Source organism: Musca vetustissima, unplaced genomic scaffold (assembly GCF_032173495.1).
Source record: "Musca vetustissima isolate MV318-11 ecotype Yass unplaced genomic scaffold, APGP_CSIRO_Mvet_v1 utg138211, whole genome shotgun sequence".
Classification (NCBI taxonomy): domain Eukaryota; kingdom Metazoa; phylum Arthropoda; class Insecta; order Diptera; family Muscidae; genus Musca; species Musca vetustissima.
The window spans coordinates 7192-30668 of record NW_026883963.1 but is presented as its reverse complement, the minus strand read 5'-3'; the positions used below and the strand labels follow the sequence as shown (position 1 = coordinate 30668).

Here is a 23477-nt window from a genome sequence, read left to right as displayed (position 1 = left end):
TTATAGAAGAGCTTGAGGTCTTCTTATAGAAGAGCTGGAGGTCTTCATATAGAAGAGCTGGAGGTTTTCATATAGAAGAGCTGGAGGTCTTCATATAGAAGAACTGGAGGTCTTCTTATAGAAGAGCTTGAGGTCTTCTTATAGAAGAGCTTGAGGTCTTCTTATAGAAGAGCTGGAGGTCTTCTTATAGAAGAGCTGGAGGTCTTCTTATAGAAGAGCTGGAGGTCTTCTTATAGAAGAGCTGGAGGTCTTCTTATAGAAGAGCTTGAGGTCTTCTTATAGAAGAGCTTGAGGTCTTCTTATAGAAGAGATTGAGGTCTTCTTATAGAGGAGCTTGAGGTCTTCTTATAGAAGAGCTTGAGGTCTTCTTATAGAAGAGCTTGAGGTCTTCTTATAGAAGAGCTTGAGGTCTTCTTATAGAAGAGCTTGAGGTCTTCTTATAGAAGAGCTGGAGGTCTTCTTATAGAAGAGCTTGATGATGATCAGATTATATTTCGAGGATGAAATGGATCGAAAGCATTATGTTTGTCTGGTCTTCAAGTCGCTCTAGAGGCCACAATTTTCCACGGGTAGGAAATTTTTGCCAACCAATTAGAAGGGCTGTTTTGATAAGAATCGACCAAAATTGAGCCGGTTAAATCACCCTGAAATTAAAGAAATTGCGGGAAAACAATATTTGGAAAATATGCCAGGGTGGGAAAGACCTCTAATCGGCCAAGAGGAGCTGTTTTGATAAGAATCGACCAAAATTGAGCCGGTTAAATCGCCATGAAATTAAAGAAACAATATTTGGAAAATATGCCACGGTGGGAAAGAGTAGCTGTTGACCTCTAATCGGCCAAGAGGGTGCAAATGTCGCGAAATATTGCCCAGGCTCATAATATAGATCCGCAGAACGTACCGTAGCAGTTGTGTAGGGTATAATATTGTCAGCCTCACCCGACTATACTGCTCCGCTCACTGGTTTATTAACAAACACATACAATTTTAAAACAGTTTCATTGGTGTTAAAATAACTTTAGAAATCATTTTTTTTGAAAAACGAAAAATCTGATTTTTTACTCTGAAAAGTTATATATTAAAAAATAATAGTAATAAAAATTTATAATAGTGAAGAAAATAAGCCCTTTATAATGTCCAATCAGACTAGACTAGATATCATGGATATTATCCGATATACTACGAACGTTTTGATTTCACATTTTTGAAAAGACTAAAATTCGAGTATATGTGTAAAGAAGAACGAATTAAGTGGATGGACCAAGTTGAATAATAATCCACAAAAATTTTTGTTAAAAAATATCCTAAAAATGTTGCAAATTCTCCAATATCGGGATAAGATATTTTCCCAATATTTATTTAATTTTATTATTATAGAATCGATTCTTCGAATTTGAGTTAGATTTTTGAAAGTAGAAATGTGAACTATATAAAGTTGTAAAGTATTTTGTTTGTATGTCTGAAATTGCAAAAAAAAAAAAAAAACACTTCTACTAATAATTTTGTAACTCCATCACTTACTGACCAGGGTAATTTTGCTGGTCATCTATATTCCTCACCCAATTTAACCGTTATCCTTGAAAAATATTTGTCTTACTTACAATTCCTTTAAACACCCAAAGGAAATTCACATCACGTACAACAGATAATTTTTCCAAGGATGCTGACAAGTGTTTTTGTCCGCAAGGTTTATCTTGTTCATTCACACCCAACGGTAGTCCTTTACCAAACCTCCAATTGATGTTTCTTCTAATACACAATTTAAGTAAGATAATCTTTAATTGCAAATTAATTCAATTACATGTAATGAATGTCCTGTCTGATATCAGATTAAGAAAGAAAGGAAGAAAAAACCTCAAATAAATCAAAATTATTTTTCGTAAGAATTTAGTTTTCCTCCTTGTGCAGGTTCATTTTCCCATAAACAGGAATTTCATAATTTTTCTCACGTCCCCAACTCGCCAAAGATTATTTGGAAGAAAATTCCTCAAAAAAAATTGTATGGCAAAATCCATTGGAATTTCGCTGCAAACGCAGGAATGATGGACAGACGTGTTGAAGTGCGGGGCGCCAAAACTGCATTGATGGAATCGTTTAAAGGTTGCCGATCAAAATTCAACGAATTATTTTTCCACAAAAACGTGTGAAGAACTACCTTACGGAACTAAACTAAAAATCCCGCCAAATAATATCCTGTATTTTAGGACTGTGTGGAAGTAAACACTTGAGGTTTTTCTGGAGTTTGAGTTTGTTTTGGCGAAAATACAATCTTAAGTTGTAATAAAAAACGTTCTACCTTTTCTTGTTTAACAATTTTATAACACAGTCATAACAAAAGGACACACTCACATGAAGGATAGAACCTTCATTCATTCATTCGTTCAGTTCTGTGGAGCCTTATTCCAAAGAATTGACGGCCAAACAATTTATGAATGGGCCATGAACATAAACAGGTCCTTGTTCGCCTTTATTCTCTTCTTTGTATAATGTGTGTGTGATTATCCTTACAAAATATAAAATTTGTTGCTATTATTGGAATATTGTTTGATAATACAGCACTTGATGTGTGTGTGCCTGCGTTCGAACGTGTTTTTGCAAACAAGTATATAAATCCGTGTCCTTTTGTTGTGTGTTGTGAATACAAAAATCCTTAGCATCATATTACGCAAAATACCATTCCTCCATTCCACAACAAGGACCAACGACCGTTATGGGAATAAAAATCTCAACATCATTCATTAGTATTTTTTCGCCAAAAAAGAAGAAAGAATATAATCAGGATCAAAGGAACTTACACTCTATAAGTCGTTTAAAGCAAGTGATAATCGCTCTTTGAGAATATTCGAAAACACACAGAGTGAGATGGAGAGTTCGAACTATAGATTATGCCGCAAAATTCCCAATAATGTAACCGTAGACATTTACTTAGGTGGTCTGGCCTTTCTTTCTTCGCCCTGTCTGCAACATTGTGCTTATCATACCGGCCGACACGAAGGAACACAGATCCTTGGCTCCTTCTCTTTACCCTGCCCTACTATATATTTGTGCGTGTGAGTTTACTCTTCTTGGTGATATTTTTCGCCAGAAATTCTCCTTAATTGAAATTGAGATTTCAAGTGCAAACCTGTAATAGTTTAACAAGTTATCAATGAATGAAGGAGTCTTGCCGCCGCCGCCACTGTCAGCCGGAACAATGCCTTCAAAAAGGACTTCCGCAAAATTCCTAAGTACTCCATTGTTCGATTGGATGTAAACAACAAGTTGCATATATTTTCATGGGCGCGTTACTCTCCTTCGCATGGAATGTGGAATATATTGAGGGCGGCAAAAATCACAGACAAACACATTTTTTGTTTTGGGTTCGTTCAATAAGGAAAGCAGGGAAACAAATCCATTCATTCATTGTTCGAAGTCCTTTCATTGTGTAACTCACTCTCTACTATCGTCATAGTACGTGATTATGTATGACGACAACTATGCACTTTGTTGGTATGTTGACATTATTACCACCTACAGTGTTCCGAAAAGTATTTGCAAATTATTTTTTGGCAAGAGCGGTAGATGTTTTAAAGGCACTTCATTGGAAAATTAGAATTTCATTTTGTAAAATGCCGATACTAACTTCCTCATAAAAAGGTCACCAAGTATGAAAAGAACGGGGCAAATTTAAGATATTGGACAAATTAGACACAGTTTCTTTTTGAGAAGGTCTAAAAAGTGTAAAAATGTTCCAAATATATTTTTCAACAAATTTTCAACAAACTTTGATGAAACCGTCGACTTAAAAATTCAGTGTGGTTTTTAATAAATATGGTTTCAGCATAAATAGCTTCTAAGGAGAATATGCCAACAACAAATTAAGGGAACTGATGTGGATCAGTGGCGATACGGGAACTAAAGTCTTCCCTACCTTACCACTTGTCGGACAATGCCATACCTTTTTTAAATATTTTTTCATGACCCTTACCAAAGATAATTTTTTATATATATAGGATCATCAAAACGTGGATTTTTATAAATAATCTATCCAACGTCCTTTCAGAGCGTCGATTTTTATACCGTACAAAAAATATTGTAAGTTTGTAATATTGGTCCTAGACCCAAATTTTATTATAACGACCGTCTTATCTCGACTGAGTGAGTCGTTCCATTATTATTTGTAAACACGATACAAGTCACAGATATGAACCTAACGCCACGACGGGTTCAGGCTAAAGAAGACTCCTATTGTTTTTTGTAATGATCGGTTAATATTAAGGGAATGAAATGGATCAAAGGAGGAGGAGCTGTTGAAATATTATGTAGGCACGGAATATAGATCCATAAAAACTTGCAGCTTAGAGGAAGTTGTGTAGGGTATTCATATGGTCGGCCACCACGTACGATTTACTGCTCCGTTCACTTGTTTTTTATGTTATTCAGCTACCTTTACACAAACTTTACATCTCGACAATCCTGGATTTTTTTAAATATTTTTCAATAGTTATACATGCCTGGATTTTTTCTAAATATTTTTCCACAAGCCCTTCTTATTCGTGGGTTTTTATTAAAATTATTCCAAGCATCGGTTTCGGTTTTATCGGTTTTAAACCTGAAGAGTCTTGGGGCCCAATATGTTTTAGACAATTTAGTGTCGAGGTTTCACATATAATTTCGTCCAATATGATGTGATTATGGCATCACAAAACCTATGTTACTCCGATTAACACAACATTTGCATAGGCTATTTCTAATACAAAGCCTTTTTTATTTTTAATCAATTGTTGTAAATTTTTATTATTTTAGATTCGAAATCTTGCCTTAAGATTCAATAACCTGTTCAATAAACCATTTAACCTCATTAATATCTGTATAAATTCCTGGAGCCTGACGATGACCACAACCTAAACTCCACGACACAATACCACATAGTTCTCCTGCAAAAACGGCCGGTCCACCAGAATCTGAAGTACAAGCATCCTTATTGTCGTCATAGGCACACATCATTGAATTGGTGAGATTTTCCCCAAGGCGTTTATAACGCAGTACACATTCTGCACGAGGCAACAACGGTACACGTACAGTGCGTAAATTCTTTGATATTTCACCTTGTTCTGTAACACGACCCCATCCGGAAATTTGTAAAAGATTACCAGGTTCTAATGGTTCGCTACAGAGGGCTATTGGTTTAATCGCTCTTCCCCGGAGTTCGGAAGTCAGTTTGAGAACGGCCACATCCATATCAATGGTATCGACATCATATTCGGCTGGCATGAAACCATCTTCAACTTGGCTTTGCACACCTTCATCTGTGAGAGATGTGGCTCCAGCAACCACTGTTATATCTGCCAGGGCATATCCCTCTAGGCAGTGGGCTGCAGTGACCACATGTCGGGATGTTATCAATGCTCCACCACAAAAGAAACCATCTTTGCTATGACGCAGTTGTACAATATATGGGGCCTTATCAACGGTTATTTCCTCACCACCCAATATGCGGGATTGTGCGGAAACTGTTGCCACAATGACCAACAGCAAAATTGAAAATATTTCTAATATTTGTGTTAACATTTTGCAGGGGTTTGTTAGAGTCGCAACTAATGTTTATGTTTTCATATGTTGGGTATTTATTAGAATTTGAAATAAAAAACAATTTGAAGTTGACACTTGTGCAAATAAAAATAAATTTGAATCCAACAATTAAAGTTGAAGATAATACAAAAAAACTGACTTCTTTGTGAATTGTTTTCAACATTTTGCAATAACATCACAAGTCCCAATGTGTGTGTATTGGGTGATAAAGAGGTTCATAGACGAGCTGAATAGAATCTTATTTCGACGAGCCGAAAGGAGTCAAACTGAGAGGAGTCATTGTAGATGAACTGAAGAGAGACTTTTTGGACGAACTGAAGGGAGGCTTTAATGGACGGACTGAAAAATACCTTTCATAGAAGAGCTGAGTTTTTCATAGACTGGCTGTTTTAAGGGGAGTCTTTCATAGATTGACTGAAGAGTCAAGCTGAGATGAGTAGTTTTTGACTAAATGAAAATAGTAATTTTAGACGATTTGAATTAAAGTATTTGTAGGCCGGCTGAAGTAGGGAGTCTTTGTAGACGAGCTGAAGGGCGTCTTTCATAACTGAAGGGAGTCTTTCCTACACGAGCTGAAGTGAGACTTTATAGAGGAGCTGAAGGGAGTCTTTCATAGACGAGCTGAAATGAGACTTTATAGAGGAGCTGAAATGAGACTTTATAGAGGAGCTGATGGGAGTCTTTCATAGACGAGCTGAAGGGAGTCTTTCATAGACAAGCTGAAGGGAGTCTTTCATAGACGAGCTGAAAGGAGTCTTTCATAGACGAGCTGAAGGGAGTCTTTCATAGACGAGCTGAAGGGAGTCTTTCATAGACGAGCTGAAGGGAGTCTTTCATAGACGAGCTGAAGGGAGTCTTTCATAGACGAGCTGAAGGGAGTCTTTCATAGACGAGCTGAAGGGAGTCTTTCATAGACGAGCTGAAGGGAGTCTTTCATAGACGAGCTGAAGGGAGTCTTTCATAGACGAGCTGAAGGGAGTCTTTCATAGACGAGCTGAAGGGAGTCTTTCATAGACGAGCTGAAGGGAGTCTTTCATAGACGAGCTGAAGGGAGTCTTTCATAGACGAGCTGAAGGGAGTCTTTCATAGACGAGCTGAAGGGAGTTTTTCATAGACGAGCTGAAGGGAGTCTTTTGTAGACGAGCTGAAGGGAGTCTTTCATAGACGAGCTGAAGGGAGTCTTTCATAGACGAGCTGAAGGGAGTTTTTCATAGACGAGCTGATGGGAGTCTTTCATAGAAGAGCTGAAGGGAGTATTTTATAGACGAACTGAGAGTAGTCTTTTGTAGACGAGTTGTAGGAAACATATCACATTCGAACTGAAGGAAACTATTTCAAGATAATCTATAATAGACTGAATGGAGTCTTTCAAAGAAGAATTGAAGGGTTTCCTTACAGTCCAATTTATGAAGTACTATATACAAAGTTTTTATCAATTTTTGTCTCGATTTCGAAAGTTGATTTGTTTATGATATTTTGAAATAAAAAACAAAAGTTATTTAATATCATGCATAAACAAATAATTGTTCAAGTGTTTGGAAATATCGGGAAAACCCTGTATGTACCTAATGTGTGGTTATATCCTATATAAACCTCAGCAAGGTATTCACATATCATAATTTGCAAAAATGTTGCGAATCTTTATGATGTGTAGCTGCATTGCAGCCTTGACTGTGGCTCAAGATTCCCGTATTATCAACGGAGATGTAATAAACATTGCCTACGCTCCCTACACCATGCAATTGAGGACCCAGCGAGATATAACTGTGTGTGGCAGTACCTTGATAGCTAAACGTTATGTCGTAACGGCAGCTCACTGCATGGACAAGATGAAACCTGAAGAATTTATTGTCGTTGGTGGTGCCAGCACCGTCGATGAACCGGGAGTACGTCGTAAAGTTGTCAAAGGTTTTATACATCCTGGCTATCGCATGTTGAACAAAGATCGTGATATAGCTGTTCTCAAATTAGACAAAGATATGGTGGGCAAAAATATCCGACCTATCGAGTTGTGTTCCGGAGCGTTAAAGGCCGGTGATATTATTCAAGTTTCTGGTTGGGGTCGTACACAGGAGAAAGGATTTTCTTCTGATGAATTGCGGACGATTTTATGCCCATTCTGGATAAGCAGGAATGTTTGAAAATGTATAAAAAAGTTTCGGTAAAAATCTCGGATTCTGTTGTCTGTGCCTATGATGGAGGTAAAAGGGATTCTTGTCGTGGTGACTCAGGTGGTCCGGGAGTTTATGGTGGTGAATTGTGTGCCGTGGTGTCGTGGGGTATGGGTTGTGGCCGTGCTGAATATCCTGGTCTTTATACCAGTATTGATGTTGTACGCGACTTTATTGAAGATTGTATGAGAGAGTAGAGGAGGAGATGAAAATAAATAAAAAATAAAGACACACAGATTCTTTGGTAATTAAATTAATTTCTAAATTATCAAAAAAGGAGGTAAGAAGTAATTCCTAACATCTCCTTCGGACGAAGAGAAGGAGAGGAGAAGCAAGAATCTTGTGAAAGAGGGGGCGAAGGGAGTTTTTAACGACGAGCTGCGGGGAGTCTTTCATGGACGGGACGAAGGGAGTCTTTCATAGACGAAGCAAGGAAGGACGACCTAAGTTCTTTAGAGACGAGCTGAGACGTGTCTTTAGAGATGAACTGGAATGAGTCTTTACAATCTGAATGAAGTATTTTATAGACGCTCCAAAGCAGGGAGACTTATTATAGACGACCTGAAGCAGGGAGTCTTTCATAGACGAGCTGAAGCTTGGAGTCTTCCATAGACCAGCCAAAGCGAATCTTTCAGAGATAAGCTGAAGTGTGTAGTTCATAGGGGAGCTTAAGGGAGTCTTTCATAGACGAGTTGAAGGAAGTCTTTCATAGGCGAGCTGAAGGGAGTCTTTCATAGGCGAACTGAAGGGAGTCTTTCAGAGATGAGCTGATGGGAGTTTTTCAGAGATGATCTGAAGGGAGTTTCTCATAAAAGAGCTGAAGGTGGTCTTTCATAGACAAGTTGAAGAGTCTTTCATAGACTAGCGGAAGGAACTTCTTCATAGGCCTGAATCAGGGAGTCTTTCACAGACAAGCTGGTCATTAGTATCAGTCTGTCATAATCGTCCCGAAACAGGGAGGCTTTCAAAGAAGATTTGAAGCAGGGAATCCTTAAAGACTTTATAGTCGATCTGGGGAGAGTGTTTATGTACGAATGATCTTTATATGGGCCTTCAGATTATAGGCAATCTGAAGAAAGTCCCAATAGATAAGACGAAGGAAATGTTTCATAGAGGGAGAGAATCTGTTCTTGAGGAAGAATTTTTGAGGTTATGAAACTTCGGCGTTTATTTCGAAATCAAAAATACAATTACTTCTGAAAGGCATTATGCCGTATTAAACCGGAGATGGATCATGACACTTATGATGGGCTTTATTTATGTTCAGGATTTATAGAATTCAAAATTGTCAATATAAAAATAAAACAAACAATTAAAACCTGAAAATGGAATATTTATATTTTATTTTCTCAAACAGTCTTCAATAAAATCACGAACAGGATCAATTCGAACATAGACACCAGGATATTCCAAACTACCACAACCACGGCCCCATGAAATCACAGCACACAATTGACCATTGAAAACCGCTGGACCACCTGAATCACCCTGGCAGGCATCCTCACCATTCGCACCATGGGCACATAACATTTCATCGGAAATTTTCTCCACGTCGGATTCTTCTTCATCATAAATGGCAGCACATTTTACATCCGATAGAATAGGTATAGACACACTCTGCAATGTTTCAGAAGATGGTGCCAAATCATCATCAACTTGTTTACCCCAACCAGAAATTTGCAGCATATCACCTTCCTCGAAATCGGTATCCTCATCACACAGTTCGATGGCATCAACATTTTCACCAAATATTGGACGATTTAATTTCAAAACAGCAACATCATAATTTGCATATCCAGTCTCATAGAGGGGATGTATGAACAGACGTTTGATATTCACAACAACATTTTGTTCTTTTGTAGTTGTGGTCCCAGCAACGACTTTAAAATGGCCAATGCCGTATTTTTCAAAACAATGAGCCGCCGTTACCACAAATTGTGGGGCTATTAGAGTTCCACCGCACGCATGCTTGTCATTACGTTCTCTGATTTGAACAATATAGGGGGCTTGATCAATGGTTATACTGGCATTTTGATTTCCCGGTATTATAGCCCTTACTGGTAGAAAAATACTGCAGATAATGACTGCACAGATCTGCAAAATTACTGAGTTTGCTTTAACGTAGAACATTATAGGTCGTTTGGGAATAACTGACTTTCTTAGTTTTTAGACAAGTGGTTTTATTATATTTGGTTGATTATATTTTGCGGCGTATGGCTCTATTGAATTCATATTAAATCAAAAACAAATATTTGCCTATTAAATATTATTTAAAATAAATAACAGCAACTTCGGACCAACAATAATCGAAAGCTAAATAAATACCAGATCCGATCTATCAGTTGAAAAACATGCATTTTGAATCATATTGTAAATTTCGGCTTTATAATTCATATGGAATTAAATAACAACAATATGCAACAAAGGGAATGAAAAATTATTTAGAAGAAATTGAAGAGTAATAAAAGAGAATCCAGAAAGAAAAATGGGATCAAGTCCATTTTATGTAATGTTTATTTTTGCAGGTCACTGTTAATTGTTAGTTATGACTTATCTTTAGTCAATAGAGCCTCTGAAAAATATTATTCCTCCTACTATAAAAAAGCAAGGAAAAAGAAAAACCACCTAATGTTCACGGCCCCTGCAAACGTATAAAGGACCACGATCTGCGAATCTGCATTTGGAATGTGCGCACATTATACAGAACCCGGTCGTTGTACTCAAAGCCGATATTATTGCCTTACAGGAAATTCGATGGAAAGGGACCGGTGTAAGTAAATCAGACGATTCATCACGATTCGGCAAGGATGAACAGACCAAAAACATATTTGAAGAGCGCCCAGATACACCATATGACTGATGCCGTGGCCATGTCATTTAAATTCAGCTGGAAGTTTTTAATGCAAAGATCGGAAGGGAAAATATCTTTGTTCGAAGAAACATGAGACAACGGCATTAGGTTGATTGACTACGCCGCAGCAAAAAACATGATAGTTAGTAGCACCATATTCAAGCATCTCGATATGCACAATGTCTTGTCTCCCGATAAAACAAAGAGAAATCAAATTGAACATGTTGTGGTAGACGGAATCCATTCATCCAGTGTTTCAGACGTTCGACCGATCTGGAGAGCGAATATCGATTCGGACCTTTACCTTGTCTCAGCCAAGGTCCACACTCGTCTTAATGTAGCAGCAAAGGTGCGATATAACACAACACGGAAACTCGGCGTCGAAAAACTGCAAAAACAACAGATAGCAGAAGCCTACTCGGCTCAACTTACCCACCTGTTTGACGAAAGCACTCCATGTCCCGATAATAATATAGAAGCACAATGGACCAAACAGCAACAATTGGATACCAAAGACCCATGATACGATCAGGAGTGTCGTAATGCTTCTATGATGAAAAACGCAGCGTATAGATCAACTCTGCAACACGCATTGCGAGAGAGAATAAGAGATGACGGCCAAGATGAGGTCAGAGTAGCAATTAATCGGCTGAAGAACAATAAAGCAGCGGGTGCCGATGGATTACCAGCCGAAATATTCAAGACCGGTGGTTAGGTGCTGGTCAAGACATGTACCAATTGATTAGTCCAATTTAGCTAGAGGAATGTATATCAATGATTGGAAACTCAGCTTCCTGTGCCCCGTACACAAAAAAGGAGACAAAACGATATTTGCCAACTATATAGAAATTAGTCTCATTTCCATCGCATATAAAGTGCTATCCAGCATGGTTTGAGAACGACTGAAGTCAATGGTCAATGACATTATTGGAGCATACCAATGCAGCTTCAGACCTGCCAAATCCACCATTGACCAGATTTTCATTCTACGCCAGATCCTGGAAAAGACCCACGAAAATCGCATCGACACATTCTACCCCACCTATTCGTCGACTATAACACCGCATCCGACAGCACTATCCTTTCAGAGGTGTTTAAAGCCATATCTGCGTTCGGCATTTCTGCAAACTTAATACTGCTATGCAGGATAACTTTAAGTGCCACAAAGTAATCAGTTAAAGTCGGAAAGGACCTCTCGGAGCCCTTCAATACTTTCAATAAATTGGATGAGATGCGCACAAGACCGACGCGCTTGGAAATCTTTTTTAAGCTCGGCTTATGGAAGAAGCGCTCTGTCACAGCTAAGTAATATTTTATATAGTTTTATACATAGTGGAGAGTAAATAGCCATATCACGGTGTGACAGGACACATTAGTTGAAAAAATTTTAAGGAGTAGTTAACAAAAATTAATTAGACACACATGTCCATCAACTAATAAAAACCGAAAATTATAATTTTTTTCCAAATTATGGGCTTATCCCCCAATACTTTATGACTTTCCCATGCTAGATTATGTGTTTAGAAATTAAATTTAACAACTCATCAATAATTTTTTATGAAGACTATGAAAAAAAAACGATTCCCCCCATACAGAAGTTTTATTGGAAATTTTAACTTCGAACCCATAATCAAATCCCCAAGTAGACAAAAATACAAAAAAAAAGGAATGGAATCCACTCTCAAGTGAAAGAAGTTAATTTTCTTGAATGACTCTAATCACAAATTCAAGGAATTGCACCCAACAATATTTTCTTCTTTGCATTCGTTTGGATCTTTTTTGTGAGCGCTACTGTGATTGATAAATCGTTTGGTAATAACTGGAATTGAAGATGATGTGGCGTATTTCGTGGCGCGCAAAGCAATTCCTTTTATTATGGATTTTTTGGGATTTGGGACTCGATTCCCTTTACCTTATTAGAATGCCGAGGAGCATGCGCGCCAGGATGCACTTGACTAATGCATGATGGAGGGATAGAGAGAGGAGTACCTTTAATGTGTATGACGGTGTGCCGCCCAGTCTTTTTTCTTGGTTGTCGATTACTTGCTTCTAACACAAACAATGATGTGGCTGAGTGCCAGAGGAGGCTTCTGAGCGGGGGGTTTTTCATTTTATTTCAACAAGTGTTTGATTGTATTTTCCCAAAGTGGAATTCGATTGTTTTTGTAAGGAGTTCTAAAAAGGAATAATTGTTGTTGCTTTAGCACTTATCCTCACTTATTTTTGTTGTCTTTGTCGCCATAAAAAACAACAAAAATCAAGAAGGTATTACAATCAAAATCGAATTTTGATTAAAGAAATATATGATCTTTTCTCAGTGGGTCGCGATGTCTCTCAAGCACTTTTCAAAATGCCACATCATGGTATCCAACCAAGAAAGGAGAAACTGGTTTTTAAGGAGTGTGAAGAAACCCTTTCTTGTTATCTCACCAAATGAGTTTGTACGCGTGTGTGTGTGTTTTTCCAAGCCATGTCTACAATTTAATTATCCCAAAAAAGAGGAATGGTGGGGGGAGAGAAACCTCATTCAATGATCCTTAGAGGAGGTCCCTCTATCAATTCACTTTGTGTTGTTCTTCTTTTATTTTTCTTCTATATAACAAGTGGTTGTGACCCTTCAATTTTACCGTGTTATTGAACTCTTGGTTCTATTTGTTTTCTTATTTTTGTCTATCCGAGATTTCGATTGTCAAACAAAATAAAAGAAAATCCAAGAAATTTTAATGAGTTGTGGTGTAAAAAAAAATATATTTTTATTTTCATAAAATATTCTTTCCATTGCAGGGGACTTCATTTGAAATACCAAGAAAGAATCCCCTGGAAAACCAGTTCAATTTTCTTTTAGAAAAGCCAACAAAAATTAAAGGATATAAATCCACGTTATTGGAATACCAAATCAACAATGATCACAAGAAATGGTACTAAGGCGATGGCCGGCCAAGCATTGTAAGAAAGAAACAAAACGGGTATAGCACCAAAATGTTAACTTATTCTCACGGTTTTTGTTCTTAATTTGTGTGTGTCCGTCTTTCGTGGGCAGGGATCCCTTATTTTTCTTTTTCGTTTCCCTTCCTGTCAGCTACGTTTTTCGTTTTCTTGGGACTTACAATTGTGTGGACATTCGTGATATTAATTCAACTTCTGGTTTTCTATTTGTGTTCTCATAATTGCTGTAAGAGTGGCATTTAATTATAGACTTGGCTAGATTGTTATTAGGCCTAAAATAATATTCCAACCAATTTATCGGATATTTTCTCATATTGAAAATTCAGTTCATTGTGAGAGAATTCTATGGTTTTACTTTGATTCGTACGAACAACTGTTTAACCCTTTTGTTCTAAATTAGTGATAGTTGTAATTATCTGTTGATTAACTTGCCGATGCAAGTAGAAGATTGTTGTGGGAAAATTCTATTTTTTGGAAAGATTTCCATTCTTCTAAAAATTAATATGAAGCTGTAAGAAAAAAATTATTATAGTAATACCATTTTATGGTTATCAGATTAAAAACATTGCTGAATTTTAAAACAATAACCACATTTTATTGGGTAATCGGTTCCACGATACTCTAGACGCACATAGCTATCTTGTGAACTTGGATAAATATAATCGGTAAAAACCTGTCTTACATTTAAATTTTCACAAAAAAAAATGTTGTTTTTTTTTTTGGATCCGAGAATGGCAATAAAGTAATACCCTAACCACTAAAGGTACCCCAGTCGTACCCCATCCTAAATACAAAAACTTCAGTATTAAATCTCTCCCACAAAAATGGACAATTGTGGTGAGTTTAAAATTTACTAAATTATTTTAATATGGAGATAATGCCGCAACAAAAAATGAAGGTAACTGATGAGGATCAGTGGGGCGATCCGAAACTATAGTCTTCCTATCTTTATCTCTTTGCGGACAATGCCATACTTTCCACACTAAAAAAAACTAATAACAACTGAGATACTTAAAAATAAATGTTTTTATTTTTTACCGTAGAATGTTTGTACGACATTAATAAACTTAATTTAGCATTGAATGACACATCGCATTTTCCATTAATTAATGCATTTATTCTATTATTCATCGAATTTGTTAATATTTCCAGTCATTTGGTATGATAGAATTCCATATTTCACCAATGTGTCTTTTGTTATTTGTGGTTCATTTCAGAACCGCAAATTCATTTTCAATTGGATTTTTAAAGATACATCCCCTTACACCTAGTTTGTAAGACCACGGGCCTATATAAAGAGCAATTGGTCTGGGTAGAGGTCGATTGAAACTGTACAGAGACCACAGCTGATGCGACAGGTCTGTATAGAAACCACAGGTATATTGAAGGTACTCCGATTTAAACAGGAGACTTTTTCATAAAAGAACAATGGTTTTGTTGCTTGTGCGTCACCTTAGTAAATCTTGATCCATCTACACAAGGTTCAATTACCTCGAAGGACCACAAACCACATCAACACAGTCACCAGTTTTGGATACTTCTCAGCAATAAATTGTTTATGTATTTGAAGGAATAGACGACATTATAGATGATCAAATGGCTTGTGTCTGTCTCACTAAACTTTACAAGCCTTAAAACACAGATTTTTATGCATTTGCGGAATGTCCAATACAATTGACAAAGCTGGGTTACTGCCGCAATTTCCTTTAGCAGTCCAACAAGGTTTCGTGGAACACCTAAATATTCTCTAAATCTGTGAAGTGTTCTCCATCACATTCAACAATGTTTCAACTTATTTCCCGGATAATGTATCGAAACTAGTAGTGTGGGGATGGGAGACGTTGTGAAAATTGACATCGAGAGGTGTTGGTTTTGCATCTCTTCTTCATCTTCATTTAGTAGTTTCGGCTACGGAAGCGTGCAGTGGTTAATCTTGTGGTGTGGAGCAATTTTTGGGAGTGGTGATAGCATGATGGCTACCAATGTCATAAGATGTTGGTGAACACTTTTGATTTTTACCCTCTTTCAGCATTGTTCCACTGTAGAGAGCATGCATTCTAATGGTAGTAGCTATGGCTATGAAGCTGGGCAGAGGCTATAACCTATGGGTGACTATCTCGCACTGTTTGGCGTTCAATTAGTAATAGCTTTGGCTATGAACATGACCGAAGGTTTCGGTGTCAGGGCCCTTAGGTCTGGGGATCTAGCCTGGCAGTTTATGTTGGCCCTCGGGGAACACAGTGTTGGAAGGATTTTCTTCTTCTTTTTCAACTAATCAGCTATAATTAGTTATTTTTTCCCCACTTGGTAGAAATGTACACTGTGTAAAGTTCTGTCGCTATCGGAGAAATATTTTATGACTAGTGAAGCATTTGCATAAATTGGTCGAAAATGTATATGGGAGCTGTATCGAAATCTGAACAGATTTTTACAAAACTTAACGCACATTACTCTAGACTCAATTCAGTACACTATGCTAAAATTCGTGAAAATCAAATAAAATATAGGGGCTTCAATGCAACATTTACACAAAATCGGATTAAAATATGTGTGGGAGCTATGCCTAATCTGAACCGATTTCAACAAAACTTAACACGTAACTCCGGGCTCAATTTGGTACGCTGTACAAATTTTAGTCTCAATCGAATAATTGTTATTCACTTTGATGTACTACAATTGTATTGTAGTTACGTCCTTTTGTTTCAGAAAATATCATGTCAAAAGGACGTAACTGATTCAGTCATACTCCATTTTTATAGATTTTATAACGTTTTTTTGCTTCTCCTATGTAGTGCAGTTACGTCCGTTTGCATTTGTGGTGACGATATATATCTTAACAAATGAAAGTGTCAGTGGCTGCTGCCGACAGATATATACCCGCAGCTCATGGTTTACCGAAGTATAGGGAATAAAAGCGTGTACCAGAAGGAGTAGACCGATATTTCCCATCTTCGAACATGAACTGATGTGCAATGGATGATGGACTTTAGAATTTATACGTTTTTTCATCTTTTCTTGAAATGCACATTTGTCAAAAAATTGGATTCCTGTCCAGAGTGCTAAAATCGCTAAATGGACATTATTATATCCATTTGAGCCATTAAATCAAGAGAATTTCTCAAAAGTACATTAATGCTATTTTTCATATAATCACAACGAGGATAAAGATATTGTTATACGTAAATGAAGGAAATATTCGATAATTCCACTGATATTTGTCTCCAAAATTCCTATGGTTTTTCTGAGATTTTTCCCATGAGATGTGTGTGGTAAAAATCTTCATTTCCAATCGAAAAATTAGGTACTAAAATTAATCCTTACACGTAAAATTTAAATCAATATGCCTCCAACTTACAAATAGCCATCAAATAGAATTAAAATATAACCATAAATACGGGTCTTATTCTGTGGACACCACAATCAACTGACAGCTATGACATCTTTACTACTATTTCATGTGGGAACCTGCTCAAAAACTAACAAGGAAGGTGAATGCACTTGTTGCCTCAAAATTACGCACATCATATTTCCTTTTTTAATTATTTCACATACTGAACACACAACAATTAAACATTTATTTCCTTCCGTTTCCCTGGACATAATCGGCTTACGCGACATGATCGACACAATAAGAAAAAAACAATAGACATCAAATATTAGACAAAGGAGCAAATAATTCGTTCAGAGGACACAATAGATATTGAAGCGAATGCTGCTGGTATCAAATAATATTTATTTTGTCGTTTATTTTCAATTCAATGTCTTCCTGATCAATAGACAAAGGAGTTGTTGTTTGTGTCGAACATCTATTAAAGCGTAGTTAGAACCCCTTCGTTTCCTTTATTTTGAGCGTTGAAATAGTGAGTGGGGATGTTTTGATATGGAGAGGGTCAGTGCACCACAACAAGAACGAAGGAAAATCTGAAACTTTTCAGAACAAGTTTTCCTTTTTTTCTCTATCTTGGTGGCATGAAAAACTGGTATCCGCCTTACAAAATAGTAAACACACCAACTTCTAGACTGTACTTTTATCCGTCTTTTGAAAAGTGCTTATGTAATGCATTGAATCTACTCGTGGCTGTCGTCGTCCTCCACGCATCTCCCCATCCTTCTCATAATGCAACAACAACAACAACACCGCCAACGAGAATATCTATTTTCTTGTTTGGCTAGAATAGAAAACAACGACAATGGCCTAAAGTCGGCATTCATGTGGAGCCACAATTTAATAACTATGACGTTGTGTTGTTTGCTTGGGTTCGTCGGCAAAGTCATGCCTCCACAGTATTTATTTTTCTATCGTAAAATCTAGGAAAATCTAAGCAGAAGAGGCAACCAAACCCTACTTTTAGACAATAAGGAAACCAGACAGAAATGAAAATGAAATACGTTACGTTTTGTAACCTGGCCATAAAGAAATGCAACGCATTGGACTAAGCCTTCTCAACAAATATGGAGTCTGATAAGTTGCTTCGATGTTGTTGTTGGTTCAGAACATTAACCATAATATACAATAACAGAGAAGGAGGTGGGGGGCTCAACATGACCATCAAAACTGTGATTTACATGACATTTGAATGTGGCCAACATAGAGGATTAATGAGCGGCTTACGGAGATCAACAATTTATCAAATGGAAATGAAATGAAGGTACCATTAACCCATTGTGAGTTAATGGAAATAAAGAGTTTTAGAGGATTAAAAAATAACAAAGGTATAAATAACTTTTTGAAATCTGGATTCTGCCCATTTGGTTCGACGTTTCTCCAGAAATCGAATTTGACCGGCATATTAGCAGTCGTAACATCGTTCAGGAGCTAAAAATGGACCATAAAACTGTTTTACAATTGACCAGAAACGGTCAGAATTGGCCAACAGGAGAGGTGTCATGTTTCACCAGGACGCCAGAAACCTCGGGAGCTAGTTTGGGAAGTTTTAATGCATCTACCATACAGTCCGGAAATGGAACCAAGCGATTATATATTTTTGTCTTTCAATGCAATATTTCTTTAATGATGAAAAATTGGTATCTAAAATCGGACATTCCGAAGCATATTTTATAAAGTCCTATAATTCATATAAAAATAATGGATTATGACCCTATGCCTACCAGATCCTTATGTAGGGGATCCAATCGGTTGATAGTTGATACACGCTCAAGCCGATACACACTTCCCCTATGGTTAATACGTACACAGCAGAGACCCGCCAGCTTTCTATACCCTCCGCAATACCCTCACTTTTTATTTGTATTCACGACTCGATAGATCCTCAAAAAAAAATTTATTTTTTTAATATCCACGCCTCGATTGGTCCTCCAAAAATATACCTTCCACCATGGATTTTGGTCACTTTTTATTTTAACTCACATCTCGATAGGTCCACGCCTCGATAAGAGAAATAGATCAGGCCAAAGAATAATCGTGTCTGTTTTCATAAAGATGGGTCAATATTTAGCGGGTCAAATGAACCCTGACTTTTGTGTGAAAAATTACAAAATTTGTATTCTGTGGGGTCTAATTTTCTCCTGAAATTAGACTGGAGAATTTGACACAGGAGGAGTGTTTCACGCAAATTGATACCAATTATATGGCTGTATGTACTCTGATAAGGAGTTATACGTAGATATTTAATATTCTGTTATTGATTAGTATTACCATTATCAAATTAGAGTGCGTAAATGGAGCACTGATAGCTATGATCGTCCAAGAGTGTGAAATTATCGCGTAATATTACCGAGGCTCGGATTGAAGATACTCAGGAACTTAGAGCTCACTGAAAGTTGTGTAGCCCCGTCTGACCATATGATACCCAGGAGTAGTTGCCCTATAGAGACTATCTTCGGATATAAAATATTGCGATGTACAATTGATGAATGAAATCCCATACTCCACTCAACACATAGGGAATTTAGATGTTCTTAAAGTGTTCATTTGTGACCATTTGTGGGGAGGTACTAGAATATAGTGAACCGATGGCTTCATCTTCTGACACGGCTTATTAAAAATATTACCATGACACAAGTTCGATAAAAATCGAAGACTCCATTCGCTTGATATTGGATTTACAATTGGGAAAGGTAAAAGAAAGATGTGGACCGATGGGTCCCATCTTCGGCATAATCTAGATGTGCTTAAAATGTTACGAGTTGCCAAGTTTGGATCAAATCAGACATTCACATCAAATCAGACATTTCAAAATGCTGACCCTTTGCAGGTGTGGGACTAGAAGGTGTGAACCGATGATTACCATCTAGATTTGGTAAATATAATATTACAGTTTGGATAAAATCGGATACTCCATAGCATGATATTGGATTTAAAAATGGTTGGGGTGGATTAATTCATGCCTTGGCCTAATAGAACTCTCAATTCGCTTTGTATTCGATTTAAGAGATTGCCACTTGGTGGGAGATTTATCAGAAGGGTGGACCAATGAGTCTCATCCTTGGACTTGATGTAGGTTTGGTGACACATTGCAGAAGAGGAATCGGCATACCAATTATTTAGGTTTGATAAAAAATTAATTATAGCAAAATTATTCAGGTTCAAATTTGATACTCCGCTTACATGATACTATAAATTACCCACCTTTGTACTTGATTTAAGTTTCGAATAAATATTGCTATGTTCAAAATTCGAATGAAATGAAAAGACCGATGGACCCCAAATGGATTGAAACGGACTTGGTTCAAATACATTTGAGAATCACATCTTCGTTGTATCAAAATCGGTCCACGTTTTGGATTATTAACGAATACTTTCGAAATAAATATATTCCGGTTTAGATTTTTAATCATTTTAAGTCATTCGATAATTTTCCTACATATAATCTGCCGTTTTGACTTGACCAGGGCTTTTCAGCCTTACATTCACTACGCTTCATTCCTAGAACATTTCTTGGATCTATATTCGGGACTCTTCCGATTGTTTAAAACTATCGAATGATTTTATAAATTGTAATATGCCGAGCTTTAACTCCTCGAATTGTTTGCATTCTCGTTTTTCTACTTCACGTATTTTAAGTTTATTACCTGTACTTTACCGCATTGGTTTCCGCACTTTACAGTTTGGGGTTCGAATATTTTTATGTATTGATTTTAAGTATTGCCGAGTTAGATTCAGCATCGTCCTTAGCCAGAAATGGGAATACATGTGAAATTTCGCGACGATAGGTCCTTAACGACGTCCTGGAAATAACAATCGAGGACGGGCGGCCACATATATAGTTAGATCGATTAAGCTTGTTGTGGTATGAATGGGTTGGAGACGTGTATAATATTCCATCGAAGTTACGATGCAAACATAAAAAACAAATTCCTCGTTTCATCTGGAAAAATCTCAATATTTATTTTAAATATTTGAATAAAAACACATTAGAGCTCCATAAAATTGTTATAAATTCTTACAATAAAAAGCCCAGCCTCCCACTAAGGGTTAAATAAAAAATCTAAGAAATCGTTTTCTAAACAATAATTCCCCCTATTGTTATCAAAGCATCGAAATAAAATTAGTGTCGGTCTACCTTCTTCGGAGGGGAGCTCAAAGAAAAAAGGCTAACGAAAAACTCAATACATTAATAATTCTGACTCTGTGGTGGTACAACAAAAGGGTTATCTCAAATTGAATAGTAAATCCTAGATTGAAAGGAAAGGAATGAACAAAAAAGAAATAAATAAGTTAAACAACAACATAAAGTTATTATGTATTTATTCTTGTTGTTGTTATTATTGTCGGCAAATCAACCTGTGTTATCACGGCACACAACCCCAGAACGAAGGAATCCAACCAACAAAAAGAACAACAACATCAACATAGAATACTAAAAACAAAAGCCGAGATTGATTTGTTGGCATCTTCTAAAAAATACCTTTTCAACAACAATAGACGACGCAAAAGAACTTCGACGTCGTCGACGTCAGCAGAGGAAAGAGGAGCCATCAATGATGGTCAATCGCTGAGGACAACGACTTTGAGCCACGGGTACAACTACTAAACTAATACGATATGCGGGGGGAAACGAATGACGAAGAAGACGTTGTCCCGCTCAACAACGTAGAAGACGAAGAAGAAAAAATACACACTGAACAGGTAAACACCACAACAACGCAACAATAAAGGATTGAATTCCACCATGCCGAGAAGGGAGTGATAATAATGACAGGGAGAAAAAAAGTTCCCATGCTTTGGAGAACAAGAAGAAGAAAAACAGAACAAAAGTATGTACCTGTATAGAGAAGACGACGACGAAGAAGAATTGTTCAACGACTCGCGTCAATAAAATAATATATGTGTGGGAATATCTAAGAAGAAGTGAGACTATGGTCACACAACAGAATACACAGCCAGTGGTAATGGAAATGTAGGGGAGAATCAGAAGTTCATTTTAGGAGTAAAATTTAGACTATTCATATAGAAAGGAACCTAAAGTCGTATTATTTTTATAAATATATATCTGCATTTTAGGTACATGCCTTTTAAAACCTCATCACCCTTACTATATTGGCTGCGGTCCGATATGGAAAATACATCGAATTCGGAAGCAATATAAAATCTCGGGAAATATTGTCTGAAATCAGATTTAGATTTATGTTGCCATTTTCACTTTCTTCCCCTAGTCAATGAAAATTAGTCCAAGTGCAGACAAATACAAGTTAGCCATCTGGCTAAAAGCTGGACCTTTTCGTATTTTCTTCCTAATACTGTCGTTTGATTACGACCTTTCAGATATTACATGGAAGAAAACATGCGGATCTTCTATGTGAACCCATAGTTTCTTCTGAGAAAATATCATGGCATATTTTATGCAAGAAAGCCTATTAGCGTGGACCCACTATTATTTTTCTGAATGTTTGCCTCCTTTGGTAATATACCTTACGGAGTTTTTACAATAAGAGCTTCTGGTCGCCTATGGACATATTTATGGCACTTTTTGGAAAAATATATTATGGTTTTTTAGGAGTAATATAAACTAGAGGTAAACAAATCTTTGAGTCTGAACCTTGTAGACCTTCCGGTCTATGGGAACAGATTTTATGGTTTAAGGGGACCCCCCATTCTCGGGGTAAATTTTTTTTTTTTTTTGATTTAATTCGAATCTACACTAATTCAAGAATGTCCCCACAGAATTTCAAATGAAAATCTCAAGAACTCTTGAAGATATAGCCGATTTATTGTGTCAGCATCAAGTGACGGCTAAAGGGCTTCTCAAACTTTAAACGCGTTTTTCTCTTTTGCGAATGGCGGGCATGATAACTCAAAAACTAATAATGCAATCGGTTTCAAATTTTGACACGTTTCTCTGGGAGTGTATAGCTTTCGTATGAACTAGTATAAACCCAATCGGTGAAGAACTTCCTTATTTTTTAAATTAGTTTGAGGTTAAAAAATAGGCGATTTTCGGAAAAAAATTTTTTCCTTAAAAATACCATCTGACCTATCTATACTGACATGTCTGAATCTTCTAACCATCTTCTGTGCAAGAAACCCTTATTGTCGCCTATGGAAATTGCATCTTGGTCTTCTATGACAGAATGCCTTTTGGTCTCCCATGTACGAAGGACTTCTAATTTGATATGGGAAAACGAAACACTGTGACTTTGGACTTATATAGGGGAAGATTTCTTGGAATTCTATGGAATGGGAAACTGATTATTCAATTTGAGAATCCGACGGACAATCTTCTCTTCTATAAAAAATATATATTCAATTGTATATATAGTAAAGCTAATCTTTCCTATGAATCTTTCGAAGAAGCCGCAACCTTCAACAGATTTCATAAAATAATTCAGGTTTCCGCTTAAAAGAAGCTTGACTTTATGGTATTCTTCTACAGGATAAGCCATTTCATTTTTAGAAGGGTTTTTATATAAAGAGGCCATGCTATCGGATATTCTATAAATAAATGGCTAATATGAGATATTCTAAAGAAATATGCGGA

The 23477-nt window shown here is 36.8% G+C and overlaps 3 protein-coding genes across 3 annotated transcripts; 1 reads left to right on the top strand and 2 right to left on the bottom strand.

The window, feature by feature from the left end:
- Positions 1 to 4800: 4800 nt before the first annotated feature.
- On the bottom strand, positions 4801 to 5550 carry LOC133330958 (seminase-like). The gene has a single exon (XM_061539356.1). The coding sequence runs from the start codon at positions 5548 to 5550 to the stop codon at positions 4801 to 4803; it is 750 nt and encodes a 249-aa protein (XP_061395340.1).
- A 1649-nt stretch (positions 5551 to 7199) lies between these two features.
- On the top strand, positions 7200 to 7939 carry LOC133330957 (seminase-like). Its single transcript, XM_061539355.1, has 2 exons — positions 7200 to 7619; positions 7703 to 7939. The coding sequence occupies exons 1-2, from the start codon at positions 7200 to 7202 to the stop codon at positions 7937 to 7939; spliced, it is 657 nt and encodes a 218-aa protein (XP_061395339.1).
- Positions 7940 to 9083: 1144 nt separating this feature from the next.
- On the bottom strand, positions 9084 to 9872 carry LOC133330959 (vitellin-degrading protease-like). The gene has a single exon (XM_061539357.1). The coding sequence runs from the start codon at positions 9870 to 9872 to the stop codon at positions 9084 to 9086; it is 789 nt and encodes a 262-aa protein (XP_061395341.1).
- Between the last annotated feature and the right edge of the window lie 13605 nt (positions 9873 to 23477).

What these genes read in the sequence shown, in the direction of transcription:
- LOC133330957 (XM_061539355.1), top strand. Translation starts at nt 7,200, where the DNA reads ATGTTGCGAATCTTTATGATGTGTAGCTGCATTGCAGCCTTGACTGTG. An exon ending in AGGCCGGTGATATTATTCAA is followed by an intron (nt 7,620 to 7,702) that starts GTTTCTGGTTGG and finishes CTGGATAAGCAG; the next exon opens with GAATGTTTGAAAATGTATAA.
- LOC133330959 (XM_061539357.1), bottom strand. Translation starts at nt 9,872, where the DNA reads ATGTTCTACGTTAAAGCAAACTCAGTAATTTTGCAGATCTGTGCAGTC.
- LOC133330958 (XM_061539356.1), bottom strand. Translation starts at nt 5,550, where the DNA reads ATGTTAACACAAATATTAGAAATATTTTCAATTTTGCTGTTGGTCATT.